This window comes from Otolemur garnettii, unplaced genomic scaffold, assembly GCF_000181295.1.
Source record: "Otolemur garnettii isolate 467f Iridium unplaced genomic scaffold, OtoGar3 scaffold00010, whole genome shotgun sequence".
In the NCBI taxonomy this organism is placed as follows: Eukaryota; Metazoa; Chordata; class Mammalia; order Primates; family Galagidae; genus Otolemur; species Otolemur garnettii.
In genome coordinates, this window is record NW_003852405.1 from 2,042,587 (window position 1) to 2,064,823 (window position 22,237).

The following is a 22,237-nucleotide window of genomic DNA, read 5'->3' on the forward strand; positions in this document are numbered from 1 at the left end:
TCTTCCCACCTTGGACCCAAAAGCTTTGGGATTACAGGTTATCAGTCACCATGCCTGGCTCTTACGAGAGCATTTCTGATGGCCTCAGTAAATGACGTGTCTTCTGAGCCTTCTGAAACATAATCCTCTGGTGGGTCTTCTGGCCTCACATAATAAATCCATTCCAGCACGCCCACCTCTCCAGTCTTTTCATTCATTCCTCCGTTATGTACCAGAGCAACTCAGATGTTTCTATTTTGTTCAGTATTCACCATCACTCCACCCAGATTTCTAAGAGTCTCCCAGCAAGGAGTTTGTTTCATTCCCCAGAGTCTCTAGGGTGTTAAATCCTGTATCTCAAGAAGTGCCCCAAAGTCAATAAATCTCGACCATCCAGTTTTACATTCCATCCTCTTTCAAATAGCTACTTATCAAGAGATATTTTCAAAGCTGAAGGTTCAAGGTCATGTAAGACCTGATGATCTACCTGGGAAACACATATGTGCCCAAATAATTATACTGCAATTAAGAAGAATATTATAATATAGGCACAAAGCAAAGTGCAATGAAGATGATACTATTCAGTCATTATAAAAGATGGAGACTTTATAGACTTTATACCTTTTGTATTAGGTGGATGGATCTGGAACATACTCTTCTTAGTACAGTATCACAAGACTGGAGAAGGAAGAATCCAAAGTACTCAATTCTAACATGAAGCCAGCAGATGACCTAATACATGTTCATATAAGAGAAAAACTCAAATCAATTCAAGGTGGGGGGCAGGGGAACGAGGGAGCCAGGAGAGGGGAGGAGGGTTGGGATGTGTGTGCTCCCACTTAATGGGCAGTGTTAGGGTGTATGGCACACCTCCTGGGAGCAGGACACAGTTATAAGAGGGACTTTACCTAACAAATGCAAACATTGTAACCTGATTCTTTATACCCTCAATTAACCTGAAACAATAAAAAAAAAATTTTTTTAAAGTGCCCCAAAGTCAATGAATCTTGATTATCCAGTTTTATATTCCAGCCTCTTTGATGAAGCAACCTCAAAATTTAATCCTGGAGTACTCCCTGTTCTTCCGTCTGCATATGCTAAGTAATATTTACACACTCCTCCTTTATCAGGTCCAGCATGTTCCTAGCTGGGTTATGCTTGTATGTAACTCTAGCCATCAGTATGGCATCCAGGAGAGGAGGTAGGGGCAACTCCTGTTTCTTTGTGGGGAAGTGGCTCTGTACTGTGTTCCAGTATTGGAAAGTACTGCTCTCTACGCAGAGAGAGGCAGATCACCTCTGCTGTTTTGAAAGTACTCAGTGGTCTGCAGAGTACTTAAGGATGTCTCTCCAAATGAATCATTCCTTGTCTAAGAGTCTCACGCTTTCCCAACCAGGGCCCCGATATCCTTTGGTCACACATTTAGATGTCTCTGGAGTGGCCTCTTTTTGGTCACAAAGTGGCCTATTCATTGTCTAGGGTGAACATATCTGTAAACCCATACCTTGCTCTTGTTCTGTAATCCTATCTTTCTCTTCCTCAATAACCTTTTGTTTCATGCTTGCCTTGCTTTTAGTGGGTCTTGATATTCTTTAGTGGGCCAAGAGCACACCAAGAACCAAGAATGCAGATAACTGCCTGAACCCTGACATTTTGGTGTCATGACTTAGGAAATGGCTGGACACCAACACACCCTTCAAGTAGCTCAGTTTTTGCGGACATTACAAAACAAAAACTACTGCCTAGAGACCCTTCTTGCCCTAATCCTCTCTGTCAGTGGGGAGACCTAGTGCTCCATGTTCTCAGGTGAAGCCATGGAAGGACCAAAACGAAACTCATCTAGCTCCTACAGACAAAGACTCCAACACCAGAGACAAATACCCTTGGAGGATCTCTGGTACCAATTTAATCGGACTTCTCTTCCTGTGGCTCCTTTAGATAAATAATACAAACTGTTTACCTGTGGGCAAGACACCTTTTGCCCTGATAAACCAAACTGAACACACCTAAGGCTCAATCAAACTGCTAGTGATGTCTGTCCATTTTTTTTGTTGTTGTTGTTAACAAGCCCAGATAGATTCAGGACATCAGTGATATCTTAGAGTCTGCCTCCAATCTCCAGGGATGAGGTTAGATCTCTAGGTCCTCATGAGTGTCCTGGTCACCCTATAGGAATTCTAATATTGGGATAACTCATACATTTTCTAACTAAATTAATTTCATTCCACCTAGAGACCATCAAACTAAATATGGTCCTACATTCTCTATAGTCTCAGACCTGCCTCCTTCTTGCACCTCCAATTACAACCATTAAGTGAGGGCATATATTGAAATCCCCTGGAGAGACCCCTGGGGAGGCCACAAGAAACCACCCTAAGAGGAATCATTGGCCCCACTCAGCAGGAAGCAGCCAGTTAACACCTCTACCCAATGATTTGTGCCTCTAAAATAGAGTGGGTAAATGTTAGGTGGATAGGATTCCAGCTCTCCTAGAGAAAGAGGACGAAGAAAGTGCTGCTTTGGTACTGCCTTGATCAGTTGCCCCACCTAGGAAGAAGGACCAGAGCACCCCATTTTAAGAGTTGCCCCTATCCTGAGCAACTGCCACCAGGGGAATGGAGAAACCCCTGATAATCTGCAAAAGAATACAGGAAATCCCAGCTGCAGGCCAGGCAGCCCAGGTACAATAGAATTTGGAAAGTAACCTAGAGTAACCGAAAGCTAATTATTATGTCATTAACTGTTCAGCAAATGGTATCAAAGTGGTTCCATGGCAATGTTTGAACCATGAGGAAGGCCCCACCCAGACAGTATAAATCAGGACCCCAGACCACAACCAAAGCCTTTTTTGTCATGATGGGGGCCTGTTTTTTGCCTATGGTGAACATATCTTGCTCTGTAAATCCATCTTTCTCTCTCTAAATAAACTTGTTTCACGCTTTTAAGAAAAAGTCTCTAGAGCTATGTGACTCTATCATGTCCTCCTCAACTGTGTCAGCGCTTCCACTGCAGAGGATAAAAGCCTCCTTGTATGCTACTAAATGTGCCCTCTGTCTTTTACAACTGGCCATTAATGACGGCTAAGCTTGCTTTCTCATTATTCCTCTTTACAGTGTCAACACAACTTAGTAGTCACCAGACAACTCCATTGTCCTCATAGGCACCGTTCCCCCATATATTTCAAATGCATAAAATTGTATCTGAGACAGCTTTATCCTCCACTGGAATAGTCTCCAAGGTCACCACTGATGAAATCTTTAGCAACTGGGTTGCCACTTTATACTAGAAAATACTCATGCTCCAACACTACTCAAGATGGCACCCTCTTTGCCCACTGGGTAGTGAGTTTGTCTGAAATCTCACTTTATGTTTCCTTGGATCTCTCCCAGCACATGTTAGTTCTGGTCCTTTGAGAAGCAAATGCCATGATGGGATTTGACATGTATTAGCTGCTGTAACAAAATACCACAGGCTGGGTGGTTTAATCAAAGAATATTTATTTCTGAGAATTTATTTGACAAATGTAGTTCTGGAGGCTAGAAGTCCAAGATTAAGATGTTGACAGGTTGGTTTCTTCCGAGGCCTTTCTCTCTGGTTTGCAGACAGCAAACTTTTTCTCAAGGGCTTTTTCTGTGTGCACCTGTCCCTGGTGTCTCTGTGTTCAAATTTTCTCTAATAAAGACACCAGTCAGATTGGAATAATTCAAGTGAGGCCCACCCTAACGGCCTCACTTGAATTTAAGCACTTCTTTAAAGGTCCTGTCTCCAAATAGTACATTCTGAGGTACTAGGGGTTAGGCTTCAATATCTGAATTTGGGGAAGGGCACAATTCAGCCCATAATAACATGTAGAGATTTATTAGAAGAAACATCTGTGAAGAATAAAAGGGAAGGGATCTGAAGAAGGTGAGAGAGTCTGCAGATAATACAAGTCTGACACTTAGGAAGGACAAGGAAAAGAAAGGATTGAGTAGGCAGTTTCTTAGATTGCAGCACAGTTCTAAGAAAGTTTCCGCTAGACATATGGATAGTCCTTAAGCCGAATTTGCCCATTAGAGGAGTCCCAAACTATGCAGCAATGGGCCCGCATTAGTACCCTCGCCATGCTTAGTTATTTGGCCAGAACTGGTCAATTACTATTTCTTGAGAGGTTTGCAAGAATTTGAAGCTAGTTAAATCTTCCAATATCCTTGAGTTTAAAACCTTTGTTATTTAAAAATATTCTTATAAAATGATTAAAGTAAAAACTCATATACAGGGAAATAGGCCCTTATTCTTCACAAACAAGAGAAGTAGAGAACAATTTGAATCTGGGATCCTGAGCTCTGGGTTATCAGGCCTGAAACTGTACTGAGAGGAGGGATCCAAGAAAGTTGGTAAAATTACCTTAACCATGTGGAAACTTGAAAACTCTTACATACTAAAACCCATCAACTTTTCTCAACAAACGAGCCAGGTTGGCTGAAGCGACTGGACTCGCCACAGCGCCGGCTCAGATATCCGAAGCTTACTCATCACGAGTCCTGAGACCTCTACAAAGCGTGGGGAAGAAAACTGCACCAGAGTTGGAAGAAGGGGAATCGCGTTAAGTACTGGCAGGTGCAAAGGGCGGAGAAAACCAGAAAAACGTGCTCTGGCTGGGATTACGGAACCCAGCGAGGGACCTTATCAAATCAGGATCCAGACAGCTCAACTCTCCGTGCGAGCTCTCCCTGTTGCCAAACTTGGGGCGGGCTCACCCCTACAGTAAAAAGCGAAATCTCACCGCATGCCCTGGATTCCCATCACCCTTAGCAACTACTTGCGATTTAAAGCGGAAAGATGCTCCTTGTCCCGCCCCCCTTGACCAACGGAGTCCTGAAGGTGGAAAGCGTCGGCCCAATTACCTCAGGGGGAACTATGACCAACCAATAGGAGGCAGGCATAGGAGGGCGGGCTAAAGAGGTCGCGGGCGCACGCGCACTTGGGAGCAGGGCCCTTGGTTCTGTGGCGGTGTGGGTGAGTTGGTGCTGGTGGAGTCGTGTTGGTCTTCAGGATCCCCGTGTAGCCGCTGCCGCCTCCTACTACTCTCACCATGTTTCTCACCCGGTCTGAGTACGACAGGTCTGTGTGGCAGGGGAAAGCCAGTTCGGAATTATGAGTGGGCAGGCCCGGGGCCGCACCGCAGCCAGGGTTCTGCCGTGTCATGGGGCGCCCCAGAAATCCAGCGCTGGCCAGGCCTGGGGATCTCTTGCCCTCTCCAGGCACCCACCGTGATCCCCCAAACTAGACTTGGACATATCGTCCACACTTGCCCACCGCTGAGTCACCGCTGGATTCTAACTCCGTACGGAAGTGAAAAGCTCCAGTTTGTGCTTAGGCAGGAAGGCTTTAGGGGCTGGGACTGCTACCTTTAACCTGCAGAAGGGCAGGGGTCAACCCCTTTCCGGTTTATCTTTTGGTGCCTAACGTGACTGCCTTTTAAAAGAAGTTAAAGGTGGTGCTTGGAAGACTATGCAGCTGGAGACTGTTTAATGGGTTTGTTGTAGGGCGTGCTGTGATGGGTAGTTTCAGCGAAAGCTCTAAGGCATTCTCAGTAATGCTCGGATATGTTGTCTGGAGTCTGATTTTAAAGGAACTGAAATTCAGAATGGTTTTCAAGAGATTTCTCATCATGCTAATACCACTTAACTTAGGTTTTTCTGACTTTTAAAAAAGCTTAAAACAAGTTAAAAAAACTTTCAGGACTTGGAAATGCTGACGATTTTAAATTGGACATGTTTATGCTGTAGACATTTTTACTTTCAGTTTCTGTTTTTATCAAGTTTTCACGTAGCTGTTGTTTGAGTTATTTCATTTTATTTTCCTCCTTTTTTTTTTTTTAATTTGAGGTTAATGTGGGACTACAACCAGGTCACAGTATTTGAGTTTGTTAGGTAGAGACCCTCTTGTAGTTGTGTCCCCCACCCAAAAGGTATGCCATGGGTGGGGGACACCTTACATTGCGCCCATTAAGTGGGAGCACCCCAAACCCTTTTCCTCCCCTCTGCCCCTTCCCTCCCCCCCAGCTTGAATTGAAATGAGTTTTTCTCCTCTGTGGGTACTATTTGGTTTATTATTAAAGCCAGGAAAGTCAGATGTTTTCTTTGTCCTAGATAGGTCAAAGAGACTGCATTTCTTGTCAGGTGTATGTTGACCCTGTCAAAGTTTTGTCACCTGGCATTACCACTTTTTCATCTTTTTACTGACTCATATTACATGTATGTGAAGTCTTAAAACTGATGTCTTTTCTGCTATCCTATAAAACGACTTCATTAATCAATATTAGCTTCCAAAGCATTGAACAGAATCATCTTTGGAAGATATTCTGAGATATGTGTACCATGGCAATTATTCTCCTTATCAGAATGCCTTTATTAAATTTTGTGATCATTTACTTGACATATGTATTGGTTGCTTTGTTACTTATTGTGTATATTCCCAATGCCTAAATATACCCCCCCCCTTTTCTTCTTTTTTTTCTCTTAGAGAAGGGTCTCACTGTTTTGCCTGGGCTAGAGTGCAGTGGCATCATCATAGCTCACTGTGGCCTCACACTCCTGGGCTCTAGCAATCCTCCTGCCTCAGCCACCTGAACAGAGGGGACTACAGGTGTGTGCTGCCATGCCCAGATAATTGTTGGAAAAAAAATTTTTTTATAGAGACAAGGTCTTTCTGTGTTGTGCAGGCTGATGTGAAATTCCTGGGCTCAAGTGATCCTCCTTCCTTGGGATCCAAAATGCTGAGATTATGGGCATGAGCCATCACACCTGACCAACACATCCCTTTCTTATTCGCTTAGCTAATATACTGGAGTGCTTGCTGTGTAAAAGACAGTATTGTAGGTGCTGGTTATATAGCATTGGACGGAATCACTATCTTTGCTATCATATAGATGACTGTCTTTTAAAGAAATGTTTACAGAAGTAATTGTGGTATGAGTCAAAAATGTATTAATGCCATTAGAGTAATTCAGATCAACCCTATGGAAGTTTTGATGAGATTGCATTCAATGTTAGACGATCATGGAAAACTTCGCAAAGGAGCTGATATTTAAACTGAGTCTTGAGGTTGGGTGCTGTGGCTCAATTCCTGTAATCCTAGCTCTGTGGGAGGCTGAGGTGGGTGGATTGCTTGATCTCAGGAGCTGAGATCAGACTGAGTGAAAGGAGGCTGAGGCTAGAGGATTGCTCAAACCCAAGAGTTTGAGGTTGCCGTGAGCTGTGATGCCATGGCGTTCTACCAGGGCATGGAGTGAGACTCTGTCTCAAAAATAAAGAAACTTGAGAAACAGTATGATTTTAATAAAGACAGTCAGATTCAGTGGTTTTGAGTCAGAGAACATAGGATTACCAAAGGGGGCAATGAAAAAGCACCATGTGTGTTTGGAAAAGTCCAGTCTGGCATATATGATACATGTACAGGAATAGCAGGAGATAATGGGAAACACAGGATGGGGCTAGATAATAGATGGCTTTTATTACAAGGTTAAGGCATTTGGGTCTATTCTATAAGCAGCTACATAACTTTAATTTTCATTTTAAGAAGTTATATGATCATAATTGTGTTTTATAGAGATCACTTAACTGGATTAGAGGAAAGAGCTAGTAAATACCAGTTAGGAGGGTATTGCAATAGTTAGGTGAAAGGCAATGAGGATATTGAGAATGGAAGAAAGAATGATACATTACAGTAGAGGAGGAGTTGATATTAATTGATACGCCTTGGGATATGGTTGGATATGGGAGAAGATGAGGAGGAATGAGGCAAATCATTCACAACTTTCTAGCTTGGGTAAATGGGAGATTGGAGATGTGTTAAAACTGAAGTAGAGATGGCAGGAGATGAAGCTGATGTGACTGGATTTAAAGAGATAATCGTTCAGGTTGGAAAATGTTGAGTGTTAGGTGCTAATGGAATGTGCAAATGGAAATGTTTGACAGGCGTTTGGATTAATTAGGAAAGAGGTCAAACTGGTAATAGAGATTTAGAAGTAGTTCATGCTTGCCGTAGATGAAAGAACTCAGAGACAGTAAAGTGTGAAGAGGGCCGAGAGCACAGAGCTGATATTTGGGAGGACATAGTAATACCTCACTATGTTGACATTTCTAAACTAGCATGAAAAAAATACTACAATCACATGGTGATTCACAGTTTACAAAGTTTGTTCGTTCGTTCTTTCTTTCATCCTTCCTTCCTTCCTTTCTTTTCTTTTTTTTTTTTTCTGTAATAATAGAGATGTCAGGCGGGGTGGAGGTGGTCTCACTTTGTTGCTCAGGCTGGTCTTGAATTCTTGGCCTCAGTGATCTTCCCACCTCAGCTTCCCAAAGTGCTGGGATTGCAGGCATGAGCCACCATGCGTAGTCAGTTCTTTGATACTCTGTGCCATGCAATACTCAGTTGTCTTGTGACAGAGGCAGGATGAGCATTAGTATTTTTTCAGATGAGGGAATTAAATCTGTAAGTGACAGGGCTAGAACTCAATCCCAGGTCTTTTGACTTCAAACATTTGTTTCAGTGATTTTTTAAACTGCTCTTCAGAGCCCTAAGCTCCCTTTTAAATGGCCTCAGGGATATTGTCTCAGGAGCAAATCTGGGTGCTGGGATAGTAAGATTCCCTCTATACCTTTGAATTAGTCAAGCTAACTCCCAGAGGCAAAATAGTGGAATAGCTGAGAGCTTGGTCTCTGTAGTCACATTGTCTAAATTGTAATTTCCAGCTCTGTCTTCTTATATGCCTCTTACTCAACCCCTCTCTATGTCTCAACTTCTTCATCTGTAAAATAGTATTTGCCTTAGAAAAGACTACTTCTTAGGGTCATTTTGAAGATTAAGTTAGTTAAATCATTTAAAGTGCAGTTAGTAAATATCAGCTTTTATTATTACCTGTTTTATATTTTAGGATTACATATAAAATTTCTTTTTTAAAAAGAGCTATGCTAAAACAAATTTGAAAATACTGTACTATATATATATCATTACCTGTTATAAAGTCCAGATTTCATAAATCAAGGATTATAACTGTAGTATATTCATTCATTTGTTCAGATATTTTAAAATGTTCGTTGTATGCTCAAAGCTTTTATAGTTAAGATCATGATTGGTGCCTCTCCACAGGCATGTGCCTCATCCACCACAATGGAGCAAGGAAAGATGGGGACATGTTTCAGAGAGAAAAGGCATGTAATTGGTATCAATATCTTTTGAGTGAATGAACTAGGTTAGGTTAGGAACTCTCAACTTAGTGTTACGATAACAGTACTAAATCATACAAATAAGTGCAGAAATGTTTCTGTGACTGACTTTCACTAAAAATTAAGATGTTATCAAATGCATATAATGGGAGGAGGATAAGGAAAAACAAACATTTTCTTGGGAATTGTCTGATAGTTTGGGGCATGAACTTAACTGAAGGATTTGGTATGTCGATTCAGGATTAAGGCAAAAAAAAAAAGTCACTTGCTCTCATTTGGTCAGTTTAGGAAGACTCTGGGAGTGGGGTGGAAGTGTTCTATATATAAGTTTCATTTCCTTGAGAAATGGTTAATGTACAAAAAAAATTACTACCGATTGTTGGGGGTGAAGTAGAGAATACTGACAACATGTATTTAAGCTGTTGCCATCTGACCTAGTTGTCAAGAAACTCGAGTGTCTATATGACCAGTGTTTCTGAAATTTAAAATAATTTTTTTTAATTACAGGGGCGTGAATACTTTTTCTCCTGAAGGAAGATTATTTCAAGTGGAATATGCCATTGAGGCGATCAAGGTATAGTAGCAAGTAGCCTAGTTTTGAAATTTCACAGCAACCTAACCTTTTGCTGGCAGAACAATTGGAGTAAATGTGTTTTAATTATTCTTCTAGGGTGGTGCCTGTGGCTTAAGGAGTAGGGCACTGGCCCCATATGCCAAGGGTGGTGGGTTTGAGCCCAGCCCTGGCCAAAACTGCAACAACGACAAAAAAAAGAATAATTTTATTCTTCTAGAAAATGTTCTTATGTCCCTCTACTCAACTACTGTTAACCTTCCCTCCTCACCTCCCCCACCCCCGTCAGTCAGCATAGCTACAGTTATTAATCATTTTTTTTTTTTTTGGCCGAGGCTGGGTTTGAACCTGCCACCTCCGGCATATGGGCCCGATGCCCTACTCCTTTGAGCCACAAGCGCCGCCCTGTTATTAATCATTTTTATAACAATTTCAATCCTATAGCTGACATTTATTTTAGAACTTTTTGAGCAGGTAACTACATAATTATGTAAGTAGCTTTTTCTCAGTGGGAGTGGAGGGACATGTTTGTGTATTCTCTTGACTATAAAGAGGTGTGTGGAAGTTCAAAGTTAGTATCTGCTTTATTTTATTTTTATATATATGTATATATATGTTTCTTTTTTTTTTTTTTTGAGACAGAATTTCACTTTGTCACCCTCAGTAGAGTGCTGTGGCTTCACAGCTCACGGTAACCTCCAAGTCCTGGCCTTAAGCGATTCTCTTGCCTCATTCTCCCAAGTAGCTCGGACTGTAGGCACCCACCACAACGCCTGGCTGTTTTTTCGTGGCAGTTGTCATTGTTTAGCAGGGTTGGGCTGGGTTCCAACATGCCAGCCTCAGCCTTACGTAGCTGGCGCCCTACCTACTGAGCTACAGGCGCCACCTGTTTTCTGTTTTGTATTCTTGAGCAACTCATGTAACTGACCACCTCTGTATCCCTGTTTAGGTAAAGTTGTACATTTGTACTAGACAGTTTAGGGAATGAATAAAAGGTGTGTCCTATAATCTAATAACATAAAATGAAGTAGTTCAAAGCAGTATTCCCAAAACTAAAAAGTAAGCTATCTGTACCTAAAGTTAGTTATCATGTGGGAACTATATTCGTTGGATTATGCGTAATCTAAATAGATTTTCAGTTGGTGGATCTTTAAGAGGAACCTAACAGAAAAACAGAGAGATGAGGAAAACATGGGTAGTTAAGATCTTTAAATCTAGTGTTGAAAAAGAATCACTGGCAAACACTCAAAAGAGAGAAACAGAAAAGAAGTCTAGGCCCCATCCTAGAAATTCTGACCTAGTTGTAAGACCCAGGTATCAAGCTCCAGTTATTCTAATTTCTGACAGGGGTTGAGAATCAATGATCTAGCCCAGTTCTTCTCTCTGCTTGAATCACCTCTCATATTCCCAAACAGCATCTATTTGAATAATCTCTATTTGTATAGTTCTAGTGACAATATTGTCTCACAGAATAACTCATTCTATTTGGAGCAGTTCATGGTGATTTTGGAAATTTGCCTTTGTAATGAATCAAAAGTCTAGTTTTCTGTTTCCCGTGGGCACTGATTTTGCACTTGAACCACATAGAATGTTTAAACCTCTTCCATAAGACAATTCATCACATAATGGAAGAGGTCTGTTGTGTTTCTAGAAAGAGTGCCTTGGGGGAACTCTTGGAGTTCCATATGAGAATCTGGAAAAGAGAATCTGAAGTTGAAGGCGGAAGTGAAAGTGGAAGCATTGTGATAATTAGTGGGACAGAAAATGATCAGCTAGTTATAAGTGCCTATTTTTATATTTAGTAATCTTTGCCCCTATATTAAAAACATACTACTATGAAATGCTGGTGTATGAGAATTTTAAGCTGTAGCTTTTATTTTGAGCTTTAGTTAAGACTTGCAAGTAAGGAGTAATCCTCAGTTTTTTGGGATCTTGCTTTTAAATTCCTTAGGGCTAGTAATTTCCATATTGTATAGAGGTGACTAGGTGGTATCTGATCTCTGTAGTGTTCAGCTGGGCTAGGTGAGAGATAGTGAGGTAGCCCGTAATGGATAAGACTTAACTTATGTGAAAATTCAGGCACTTAAGAGTCTAAACAAATTGTTTGTTGCCTTAGCAACTTGTGAGTAACCAATGGGAAAGGAGTTTGATAACTGTAAGGCTTTTGTAGTATAAAAGGAATTGGAGAATAGCTAAAAATGGCTAACAGAAATTTTCACTTGGAGTTGCCATATGAATGGCATGGGTAAGATATAGCCAGCAGAGGTAGAAAAAAATGCCTTTGGAATAAGTTTCTTAGGAGAGGGAATAGAAATCTGTGATAATGTCAAAATTGTTGTATTATATGGAGCATCTAGTTATTGATTACTATGCTAATGAGTTATATTCAGGAAATACTGTGTACATTTAGTTCAGATGTTCCCTATCTTCTTTTCTCCCTCTCCCTAGTCTCCATGAAGAGTGTTGGAGGAAGAAATTTAGGCAGAATTGTAATATTGAAATATCTGGAGGGGGAAAATTATCTTGAATTTTGATATACAGAAGAACCTCCATAGTTGGCCACTCTCTTACATTGACCACCTCCTTAAGTTGACCTTATTTTCATAGACAGACACATACCACATGTGCATATCAGTACAGTAGGGTTAGTTCCTTATGTTGACCACCTCTGTGTGTTGATCAATTTGTTAGAGTCCCTTGGATGGTCAGCTTACAGAGGTTCTATATTTTACTAAATACCTTGTCTCAAAATATTGACCCTTTTTTGGATTGGAAGCCTAGGAAGTTATTTAAATTAGAGGCCATATTGAATAGGCTGAGAATTTATTCCGAGGGTATGAGAGCACTTCCTTCACATAGTGATTGTAGTACCCAGGGACTGTTGACATTTTGGAGTAGATAATTCTTTGTTTTGGGGGACTATCCTATGCATTACCGGTTGTTTAGCAACATTCCTGGCCACTACTCATTAGATGTCAGTGGCATTCACTTTTCTAGTGGTGACAACTAAAAATATCTCCAGACTTTGCCAGATGTCCATACAGGATAAAACCATCTCTCATTGAGAACCACTGTTCTAGTTAAAATTAAAAAGTAGATGTGAATTCTCTCCTGTCCTGTTCAATTGGGCATTCAAAATCAGTATAGTTTACATAAAACAATTGGAGCACAGTAAGTGCTAAATAAATTGTCTGGCAGTAGTTTCTTACTGTTCATTTGATTTTTAAGGTATGCATGGATGTAGTGTTAGAGTCAAAAGGTAAGATACACCTGTAATCTTAGCACTGCTAAGATGACACTTGAGGCCAGGAGTTTGAGACCAGCTTGGGCAACATAGGGAGACTCTGTCTCTCTAAAAATTAAAATAAAAAAAAAAGTAGCCAGGCACTCTGGTGCATACTGTAGTCACAGCTACTTGGGATGTTAAGGCAGGAGGATCACTTAAACCCAGGAGTTTGAGACTACAGTGAACTATGATTATGCCATTGCAGCTAGGTGACAGAACCAGATTCTGGCTCTTTAAAAAAAAAAAAAAAAAAACTTTCATAGTTTATTTCTATAAATTTTTTAAAAAGTTAAAATAGTTATATAAATCTTGAAACAACAACAGCAATTCCTGAGGTCTGCCCCATCTATTTTTAGTTTTTTAGAAGCAAAACTTAAAATTATTTTAGCTGATAATGTTCTAGGTACTTCTATATCTCTAGAACGCGGGTTTACTTTTTTTTTTAGGCATTATCCACAGTGAATGAAGATTTCTGTCCCATACCCCCAAACCCTACCACACCCAATTGCCTACTAGAGTGGAGGTAGGGCATTCTTCTCAATATATTATATAAGGGTGTATATTATACACCCCAAAACAAAGAATTATCTACTCCAAAATGTCAACAGTCCCTGGGTACTACAATCACTATGTGAAGGAAGTGCTCTCATACCCTCGGAATAAATTCTCAGCCTATTCAATATGGCCTCTAATTTAAATAACTTCCTAGGCTTCCAATCCAAAAAAGAGTCAATATTTTGAGAGAAGGTATTTAGTAAAAGGTATTATAATATTATATAATATTATATATTACATAATTGCACATGAACTTTATGGCCACCCTGCATGTCATCATTTTTTTAGATTGTTAGTCAACAGTTTCTTAGAATGACTATAAACGCTGTTCACAGTTGAGCCATTGTGTGTTCCATGATTATTTTTCTGTTTTTGCACATCATTTTCTGAGTTGATAATTCTTTCTTTAACATTTTGCTTAATTTTTAAATTACAAAACAATAATTCATTCCAAAGTTTCAAAACATTCAGGTACATTAAGTATCCTGTTAAGGATTCTTAAAGAAATCTTGGAGCCCTCTGACCTACTCCAGTCTGTACTGGTAGTTGTCTGGGCCTGCTGCTCAGCTATAGACTTGAAATTTTCTGTCAGCATCAATCTAGGCATTCCCTTTAACTCCGTCTTGTGTTCGATCCCATGTTGTTGTTTTTCTTTTTTTATTCCCTTAGTTTGGTATGAACTCTTTTCCAGTAGTTTATAAAAACATTTTAATTTTCTTCGTTTTTTTTTTTTTTTTTTGAGACAGTCTCACTTGATAGAGTGCTATGGCATCACGGCTCACAGCAGCCTCCAACTCTTGGACTTAAGCGATTCTCTTGCCTCAGCCTCCCAAGTTGCTGGAACTATAGGCGTCTGCCACAACGCCGGGCTAATTTTTTATTGTAATTGTCATTGTTGTTTGGCAGGCCCGGGCTGGATTTAAACCCACCAGCTCTGATGTAGATGGCCACAGGCTGACGCCCTAGCTGCTGAGCCACAGGCACGGAGCCTATTTTATTTTTCTTAAAGAATTTTTTTTCCTTTGGAGCTAGTCAGATAGTTTAAAGCTGTGTTTTTTGAACTGCAGGTATAGACCTGTTAGTGGACCTTGCAATCGGGTTAGTGGTCATGAGGAGGGAGCATTTCTTTTTTAAGTGGACTAGAGCAGTAAATATCATAATGCCTTGCCCATAGTATTGGTAAGTATTTTTTTCATGAAACTTTGTTTCTGGTATGTATTTATATCTGGCACATTTTGGTTATTATATCAAATGTCTTTCTTAGTATAAATTTTGGTCAAAAAGTTTGAAAACCACTACTCTAGAGAAAGCCTCCTCTCTTGTTTCATGCTGGGATGGTATTTCTGGCTTTTGACTTCTGAGAGCTCAGTGGAGAAAGAAGGCTGGGCTGGGGGTTTTAACATTAGGTTTGTAAATTTTTACATAATTCCCCAGTTTTCAGTAGAGTACTCCTGCCTTAGATGGCTTTATGTTCCCTAGTCCAGAGACCCTCTGTTTTCCCTTCTCCAGAGAAGCCTGAAATTTACTGCAGGTGTGGCAATGAGGGGAGTCATCTAGCTTTAGGGCATAGAGGAGGGGATGAGGACTCTGTTTCTTAAACAGATGTTGAACTACCTTGTAATTTTTAACTTCTCCCTCATTTCCATTTCCAAAAGTCCTTGTTGCCACTATTTCTTTCCGTTTTTCTTTCTTTTTTTTTTTTTTTTTTTTGGTGGTGGTCTTATCATATAAATCAGATTGTCTTTTCTGTTTTTGTTTTCTAAGTGGCTCTTACTTGGTGGCCCATTCTTCAGTATAGTGACACAGATTTGAATGAGCTCAACTAATCCTCATCCTCTCCCCCTCATCCTCCGGAGTGGCTAGGACTACAGGAATGTGCCACCCATTAATTTTTTAGTCCAGGGGCAGCACCTATGGCTCAAAGGAGAAGGGCACTGGCCCTGTAGACCAGAGGTGGTGAGTTCAAAGCCAGACCTGGCCAAAAACTGAAAAAAAAATTTTTTTTTTAGTCCAGCTAATTTTTTATTTTATTTTTTTAATTTATTTTTATTTTTGTATTTTTTTTGAGGCAGAGTCTCTCTGTGTCACCCTTGGTAGAGTGCTGTGTCATCACAGCTCACAGCAATCTCCAACTCTTGGGCTTAAGTGATTCTCTTGCCTTAGCCTCCCAAGTAGCTGGGACTATAGGTGCCCACCACAACACCTAGCTATTTTTTGTTGCAGTTGTCATTATTGTTTAGCTGGCCTGGACTGGGTTTGAACCCGCCACCCTCGGTTTATGTAGCTGGCACCATAACCACTGTGCTACAAGCACTGAGCCTAATTTTTCTTTTTTTAGAAATAGGGTATTGCTGTGTTGTCCAGGTTGATCTCAAACTCCTGACCTCAAGCAGTTATCTCACTTTGGCTTCCCAACAAACTATGATTGCAGGAATGAGCCATTGTGCCTGGCCTAGGTTGCTTTTTGACCTTCTTTAGCGCTGTTTTAGGATTTGAATTTCTCAGTCTGCTTAAGTAAATTTTCACTAACCACTTTTCTTTCTAGCTTCAACATTTTGTTGCTGTATTTTCTTCCATTCTCTTCATTTTAGTAGAATCGTGCCTTTTTTTAAAAAAGCCATTTAATTTTGTATTAACAGACCAGAGGAAGGAGTAGGGCTAATGGATATATTTAGTCTGCATCTTTAAATTAGAAGTATTAGCACTCAGTTTTTACATAAATTTTTTTACAAGTCATTTCCTGTAATTGTGCACATACTTGTTAAGATTTTTTTTATTTTTTTTGTAGAGACAGTCTCACTTTGCTGCCCTTGATAGAGTGCCATGGCGTCACAGCTCACAGCAACCTCCAAGTCCTGGGCTTAAGCGATTCTCTTGCCTCAGCCTCCTGAGTATCTGGGACTATAGGCGCCCGCCACAACGCCCAGCTATTTTTTGATTGCAGTTCGGCCGGGCCAGGCTTGAACCCGCCACCTTCAGTATATGGGGCCAATGCCCTACTCACTGAGCCACAGGTGCTGCCCTGTTGATTAAGAAATTAAATGATAAAAAGCTGGTATATATTTAAATAGCCAGGTACTGTGGCGGGTGCCTATAGTCCCAGCTACTTGGGAGGCTGAGGCAAGAGAATCGCTTAAGCCCAAGAGTTGGAGGTTGCTGTGAGCTGTGACACTACTGCACTCCACTGAAAGCGACAAATCAAGACCCTGTCTCTAAAAAAAGAAAAAAGCTGGTATACATTTAATAACACTTCTAAATAAAGAAATTTCAAGTTACAGACTTGAAAAATGTGTGAGATATGGTCATGGAATTCTTTAGAATGCTTTGCAGCGTTCACTCTTGTCAGTGATTCCTTCATAGAAATAACTACGGTAATTATAATGGGACTTTCAAAAGAGCACAATCACAGAAGGCTTCATGAATGAGGAGTGGAACTTGGATAGGCAGAAGAGTGTATGCCAGGGGAGACAGCACAAGCAGTGCTGGGTAGGTGCAAGGGTAGGGGATAATACAGCTTGAACAAATGGCTTGAGCTATATTTGAGGAATTTTGTTGGAGAATAATGAGTTAATAAAGTTGGAAGGGAAAAGTGGCATCAGATTATGAAGGTCCTGAAAACTTATATGGATTTCATTTATGGACAGCATAGGAAGATGTTATTTCTTGAGAGAAGAAATATAATAGTATTTTATTAGCCAAATTAGGCTTATCACATGAAAAATTCATTGGGAGAGAGATCAAAGATGGGAAGAAGCTATTGAAGTAATCTAGACTTGTAATAAGAATAACATTTGTTCATGTATTATGTGGTAGGTACCGTTTTAAACATTTTATGTATTAAGGTGTTTATCCCTCTTGACCTAGGTATTGTTATCATTATCCTCTTTTTTTTTTTTATAGGAAACTGAGGCATAGAGAGGTAGATGACTGGGAAGGTGGAATGGAGATGATGAGATTAATTTAAGCTATTATATATTGTGGACTGCTAGTGGCCTTGAATGATTAAATTTAGTATTTTTATGTTGTTGGTGGTGATGGTCATGTTTCTTTTTCTTTCCCCCCCCCATCCCCACTCTCCTTTTTCTTTCTTTTCTGGAGGTCACATAAAGTTGGGAAATACCACCTTTTGGGACAGTCCAATTTGGATAGCAGAGGAGAAAAGCGACCAAGTCCACAAAAAAAATTAGTTTTATTCCTTTCTTACCCACTATGTTTAGCACTTTAGAATCCTCCCCTCTCTCAAATATTGGCATTAGGGAGTGGATTTTCCAGATTTTTTTAAGACTTTATTGAACTTGCTCTTATAAAAGCACAAAATTCTATAAATCAATGTTCGTACTATTGACAGAAACAGTATATTACTTATGAGAGTGCTTCTTGTTCTCTCTGCATAGTAGATAAGGCCAATTAAAGCTTTTATCTTACGAAGATAGAGAACTATTTGGTGAGTATGTGAGACTGTTCTTTGATTTGTATATGGTAGTCATAACATCTTTCTCTTTAGCTTGGTTCTACAGCCATTGGGATCCAGACATCAGAGGGTGTGTGCCTAGCTGTGGAGAAGAGAATTACCTCCCCACTCATGGAGCCCAGCAGCATTGAGAAAATTGTAGAGATTGATGCTCACATAGGTAAGGAGGAAAAGAAAGATGTTCAGTAGGATCTGACCTAGGTTAATTAGTCCTCTGTGATATTCTAAGGCATGTGCATGAGATGAATACCTTATTCCCCCCACCCCCTTAAGCTATTGTTTTGCAGGCAGTAGGCCAGATGCATAACTTTAGGATTAGGACAGTTGCAAGACTTATTTATGTTCACCCTGCTCCCAGAGGTTCCTTTCTCCCTCAGAATTAGACTTGGCAAATATAATTATTGAAACATGTAAAGGTTGAGTCAGGCCAGCTCCTTACTATGGCTGAGTCTTCATTGATGCATAATGTTAGGGCTGGTAGGAGGCCGCCAGGAGCAAAAGATCATGTGTGCAAAGAAGGTAGGGTGTCTGTTGAGAAAGAGGAAGTCTCAAAGATCTTCAGAGTGACTAAGCTTCAGAGAGTTAATAGGCTTTGACTAGATCAGTCTTCTTTCTTTGTTTTTAGACTTTTATTTTATTCCTTGTCCCCTCATCCCCCCCCCCCTTTTTTGGTCTTTATTATAATTCCCTGCCTTGGCTCCTGATACATTATTGTAGCTTTACAGGGTGAGTAGTTTTACTTATTTATAGCATGTCATTTTAGTTGGTTATCCAAATTTTCTTAACCTGTCTAGTCACCTAATTAGTCAAACATTGGTAAAATAATTAATTGTTTGAAGGCATTAGAACCAAATGCAATGATGACTCTTGGGACTTGGTATTGTCTCTTTTATAGATGTAGAAACTGAGATTTAATCTTTTAAGATTAGAATATTTTATCTACTTTATCTCAAGTCACTTGTCTTTTGGGGATGGGACATTGTCACTTGATTCAACAAATTGAGAACCAACAGTGTGCCAGATATTACAATGGACACCAGGATACAGAGAGGAATAAGACATAGTCTTTGGTTTCCAGCATACAAGTCTAATCATGGTAGTGAACATGTAAATAAGCCAATGCATTTAAATGATACAGGTATTAAGAAAGACACTGGTATGTGCTCAGTTTGAGTTCAAAGGAGGAAATAATTAGTTTTGCCTGGGTCAGTGGTGGTGGGACTTTGAGAAAAGGGTTCCATGAAGGTGATGCTTGAGCCAACTTTAATTCTGAAAGATAAAGCAGGATTTGCCAGGCAAACAAGTGTCTAGGTATCTCAAGGACAGAGCATCCTAGTCAGGGGAAACAGCAACAACTAAAGCTATGGTGGTATAAAACACAAAATACTGTGGTACAAGTAGTTTACTATGACTGGGAGGTGAACTATGGCAAAAGATGAGTCTGGGATCAGAGAGTGGAAGTCCTTTTTTTACCATTTTTAAATAGCTTGAACTTGATCCTTGTATTGATGGGAAGGGTTTTAAGCACTGAGGTAATATGATCCCATTAGAATTTTAGAAAGACCTTCTGATAACAGTGTTAAAGGTAGACTGATGGGCTGAGACTGGAGGCAGGGAGACTAGTTAAGAAGCTTTTGTAATAGTCCGATCAAAGAGGTGGTGAGGGCACTAACTAAGGCAGTGGCCAGAGAATAGAGAAGGGACTAATGCCGGACAAGTTAATCTGATAGGGATTGACAAAAATTGGAATCTGATTGGTTGTGAGGGCTAAAGAGTAAGACAGGAGTCTAGAAGGGAAATAAGATGAATTGTGTAGTATATCCATGTAGATATATCAAGGGAGTCATTTGGCTTTATAAATTCTGAAACTTGAAGAAGAGACCTAGGCTGGAGATTTAGATTTGTGTCATGGCATATAAAATAATAGCTATGGCCATAATCTGGCAAACTTCCTCTTTAATGTAATTAGTTGGTTTGTGTTTGGGACAGGAAGGTAAAAAGACTTTTGCTTTTATTCTTGGGTCTTCCACTATAGCCCGCAGTAAGATGGTTTTGTCTTCCTTATTTTTTAAGTTGGGGCATTAGTGTTTGCTTAATTAAAAAATGGTATCATAGTCTACAAAGAGTGCTAAAGGGATGTTTAAGGATGTATATGTGGAAATTCATGTTTGGTTAGCTGCTTTTCTATGTCTTCTGACTTCTTTTCTGGACTTCGTGTCATTGTGGATGGTTTTTTTGCTTGTAACATTATACTTGGGTTGAGCCTAGATCATTTCATATCTAAACTATTGGGTATAATGCCATGGGATGGCTGAATGGCTGCCATGGTTCCATTCCAGAATTTTGGGATTTCCTGAGTGGATGAAAGAGCTCTACAAGGATTTGGCCACTGGGTCACTGTTGCTTTTACATTGCAGGTTGTGCCATGAGTGGGCTAATTGCTGATGCTAAGACTTTAATTGATAAAGCCAGAGTGGAGACACAGGTAAAATTGGCATCATCTCCTTTTCACCATGATGCTTGAGTTCCTTGTTTAGTCGTGATATAGCTGCCTGGGCTATATTGCAGGTATCTGTGTCAATATTAGATGTGGCTCTTGGGAGTGATTTTGGGTAGAATTCCCAGTTTCTAACTTTCTGGGGCTTGGAGTTTAGCCATCCAACCATTGCAGCTTTCAGGAAGCTCTGGTCAGTAGTGCTGACAGTCTCTTGCTTCTTTTGGATTGCCTTATATAAAGCATGCATTGCACTGCATTCTGTTTCCTAATTGACTTTCTGTGGGAGCACCATGGCAGGAGGTGGGCATAGTTAAAGGACATTCTCCCCCCAACTGCCTTTGCTGCCAGGCTTGCAAGTACAGCTCTCCTCTGGTGAGTAATGATTTGTACCAGGTGACAAATACTGGTCAGGAATGCTGATTTTTCTTTTTTTATTTTTTAAACTGAGTACCTGCCGCCTGGAGAATAGGCTAGTAAGAAAAAAATATCTTATGGTAAAATTTTTTGCATTTATTTGCAAGTTTGCTGTCAGTACTTAAGTGAGAATAAGTCATTTAACACCAACAGAGTAACACAGGACCTTTGAAGGAAAGTGGCACTTGGTTATCAACATTTACTTTGTGAAAAGAATAAACTTGGTGCTTTGAGGGGTTAACCCTGTTTTTCAAGAGAGTAATCCTCTAGTCTGTCATTGCTTAGAGTCTTTTTAGTGTTTATTTCCAGAGCTATTTCTGGTCTTCTCATGAAGTCCCAAGTACTCATGTGTAGTGTTAATTAAGAAAAACACACTTGAGCCTTCGATATCTATCCACAGTTTAAAGGGATGTGTGCAGTGGGATGGTGGGCTGCTTTAATGCCCTTCTTATTAGAAGGTGTATCATTCTTCATTCTTCTTCTAGAACCATTGGTTTACCTATAATGAAACAATGACGGTGGAGAGTGTGACCCAGGCTGTGTCCAATCTGGCTCTACAGTTTGGAGAAGAAGATGCAGATCCAGGTGCCATGGTGGGTATGATGTTTGTGCAGTTGTCTTACTACCCTATGGGACTTAGGACATTTGTCCTCTGAACATAACTTTCCCAGCCCCTCTCCCCACCGGTACTTCATAGCCACTTATCTTAACCTTCTTTTTGGTTCTAGTCTCGTCCCTTTGGAGTAGCATTGTTATTTGGAGGAGTTGATGAGAAAGGGCCCCAGCTGTAAGTACCATTTTGAAGGGGATTTTTTTCCTACTTTTGATAGGAGGTGCTGAGGGGAGGTAGGGGATGGTAGTCTCCATCAACTGAGAAGATTATTGGAGAGTTGTAAAAACAGAAAGGCTTTTAACTCTAAAATTCAGTGATAAAAGCACACCTGGGAAATCCATGAAGAACTCCCCTATTGGAATTAGTGCTAATTTTGGAAAGAATCAGAAATAACATTATTATTATAGGCAGGGTATGTTTTAGAGCTTTGCTCTGGGATGTTGATATTATCCTCATCCTCAACATGTTACTAAGATAGGCATAAACAAGTGCCATATTTATATATACTATACTTTTCTTCTTAATTCCTGAAGAAGTTACTGCTTTTCTTAAACACTTTTTAAAATACCTGGTTTCTCCAGACATAGAACATCCTTTGGATCTGTGCCTCAGTATTTTCGTGGTGTTACCTGGCTGTGG

The 22,237-nt window shown here is 40.2% G+C and overlaps 1 protein-coding gene across 1 annotated transcript in view; it reads left to right on the top strand.

The window, feature by feature from the left end:
• Positions 1–4,925: 4,925 nt before the first annotated feature.
• The window catches only part of PSMA5 (proteasome subunit alpha 5), a 28,247-nt gene continuing 10,935 nt past the window's right edge, over positions 4,926–22,237 (top strand). Inside the window, exons 1-6 of the mRNA XM_003784068.2 lie at positions 4,926–5,082; positions 9,699–9,765; positions 18,108–18,234; positions 20,492–20,559; positions 21,471–21,578; positions 21,714–21,772. Coding sequence (XP_003784116.1) covers positions 5,054–5,082; positions 9,699–9,765; positions 18,108–18,234; positions 20,492–20,559; positions 21,471–21,578; positions 21,714–21,772 — 458 coding nt within the window. The 5' untranslated portion in view covers positions 4,926–5,053. The remainder of the gene's footprint in view (positions 5,083–9,698; positions 9,766–18,107; positions 18,235–20,491; positions 20,560–21,470; positions 21,579–21,713; positions 21,773–22,237) is intronic.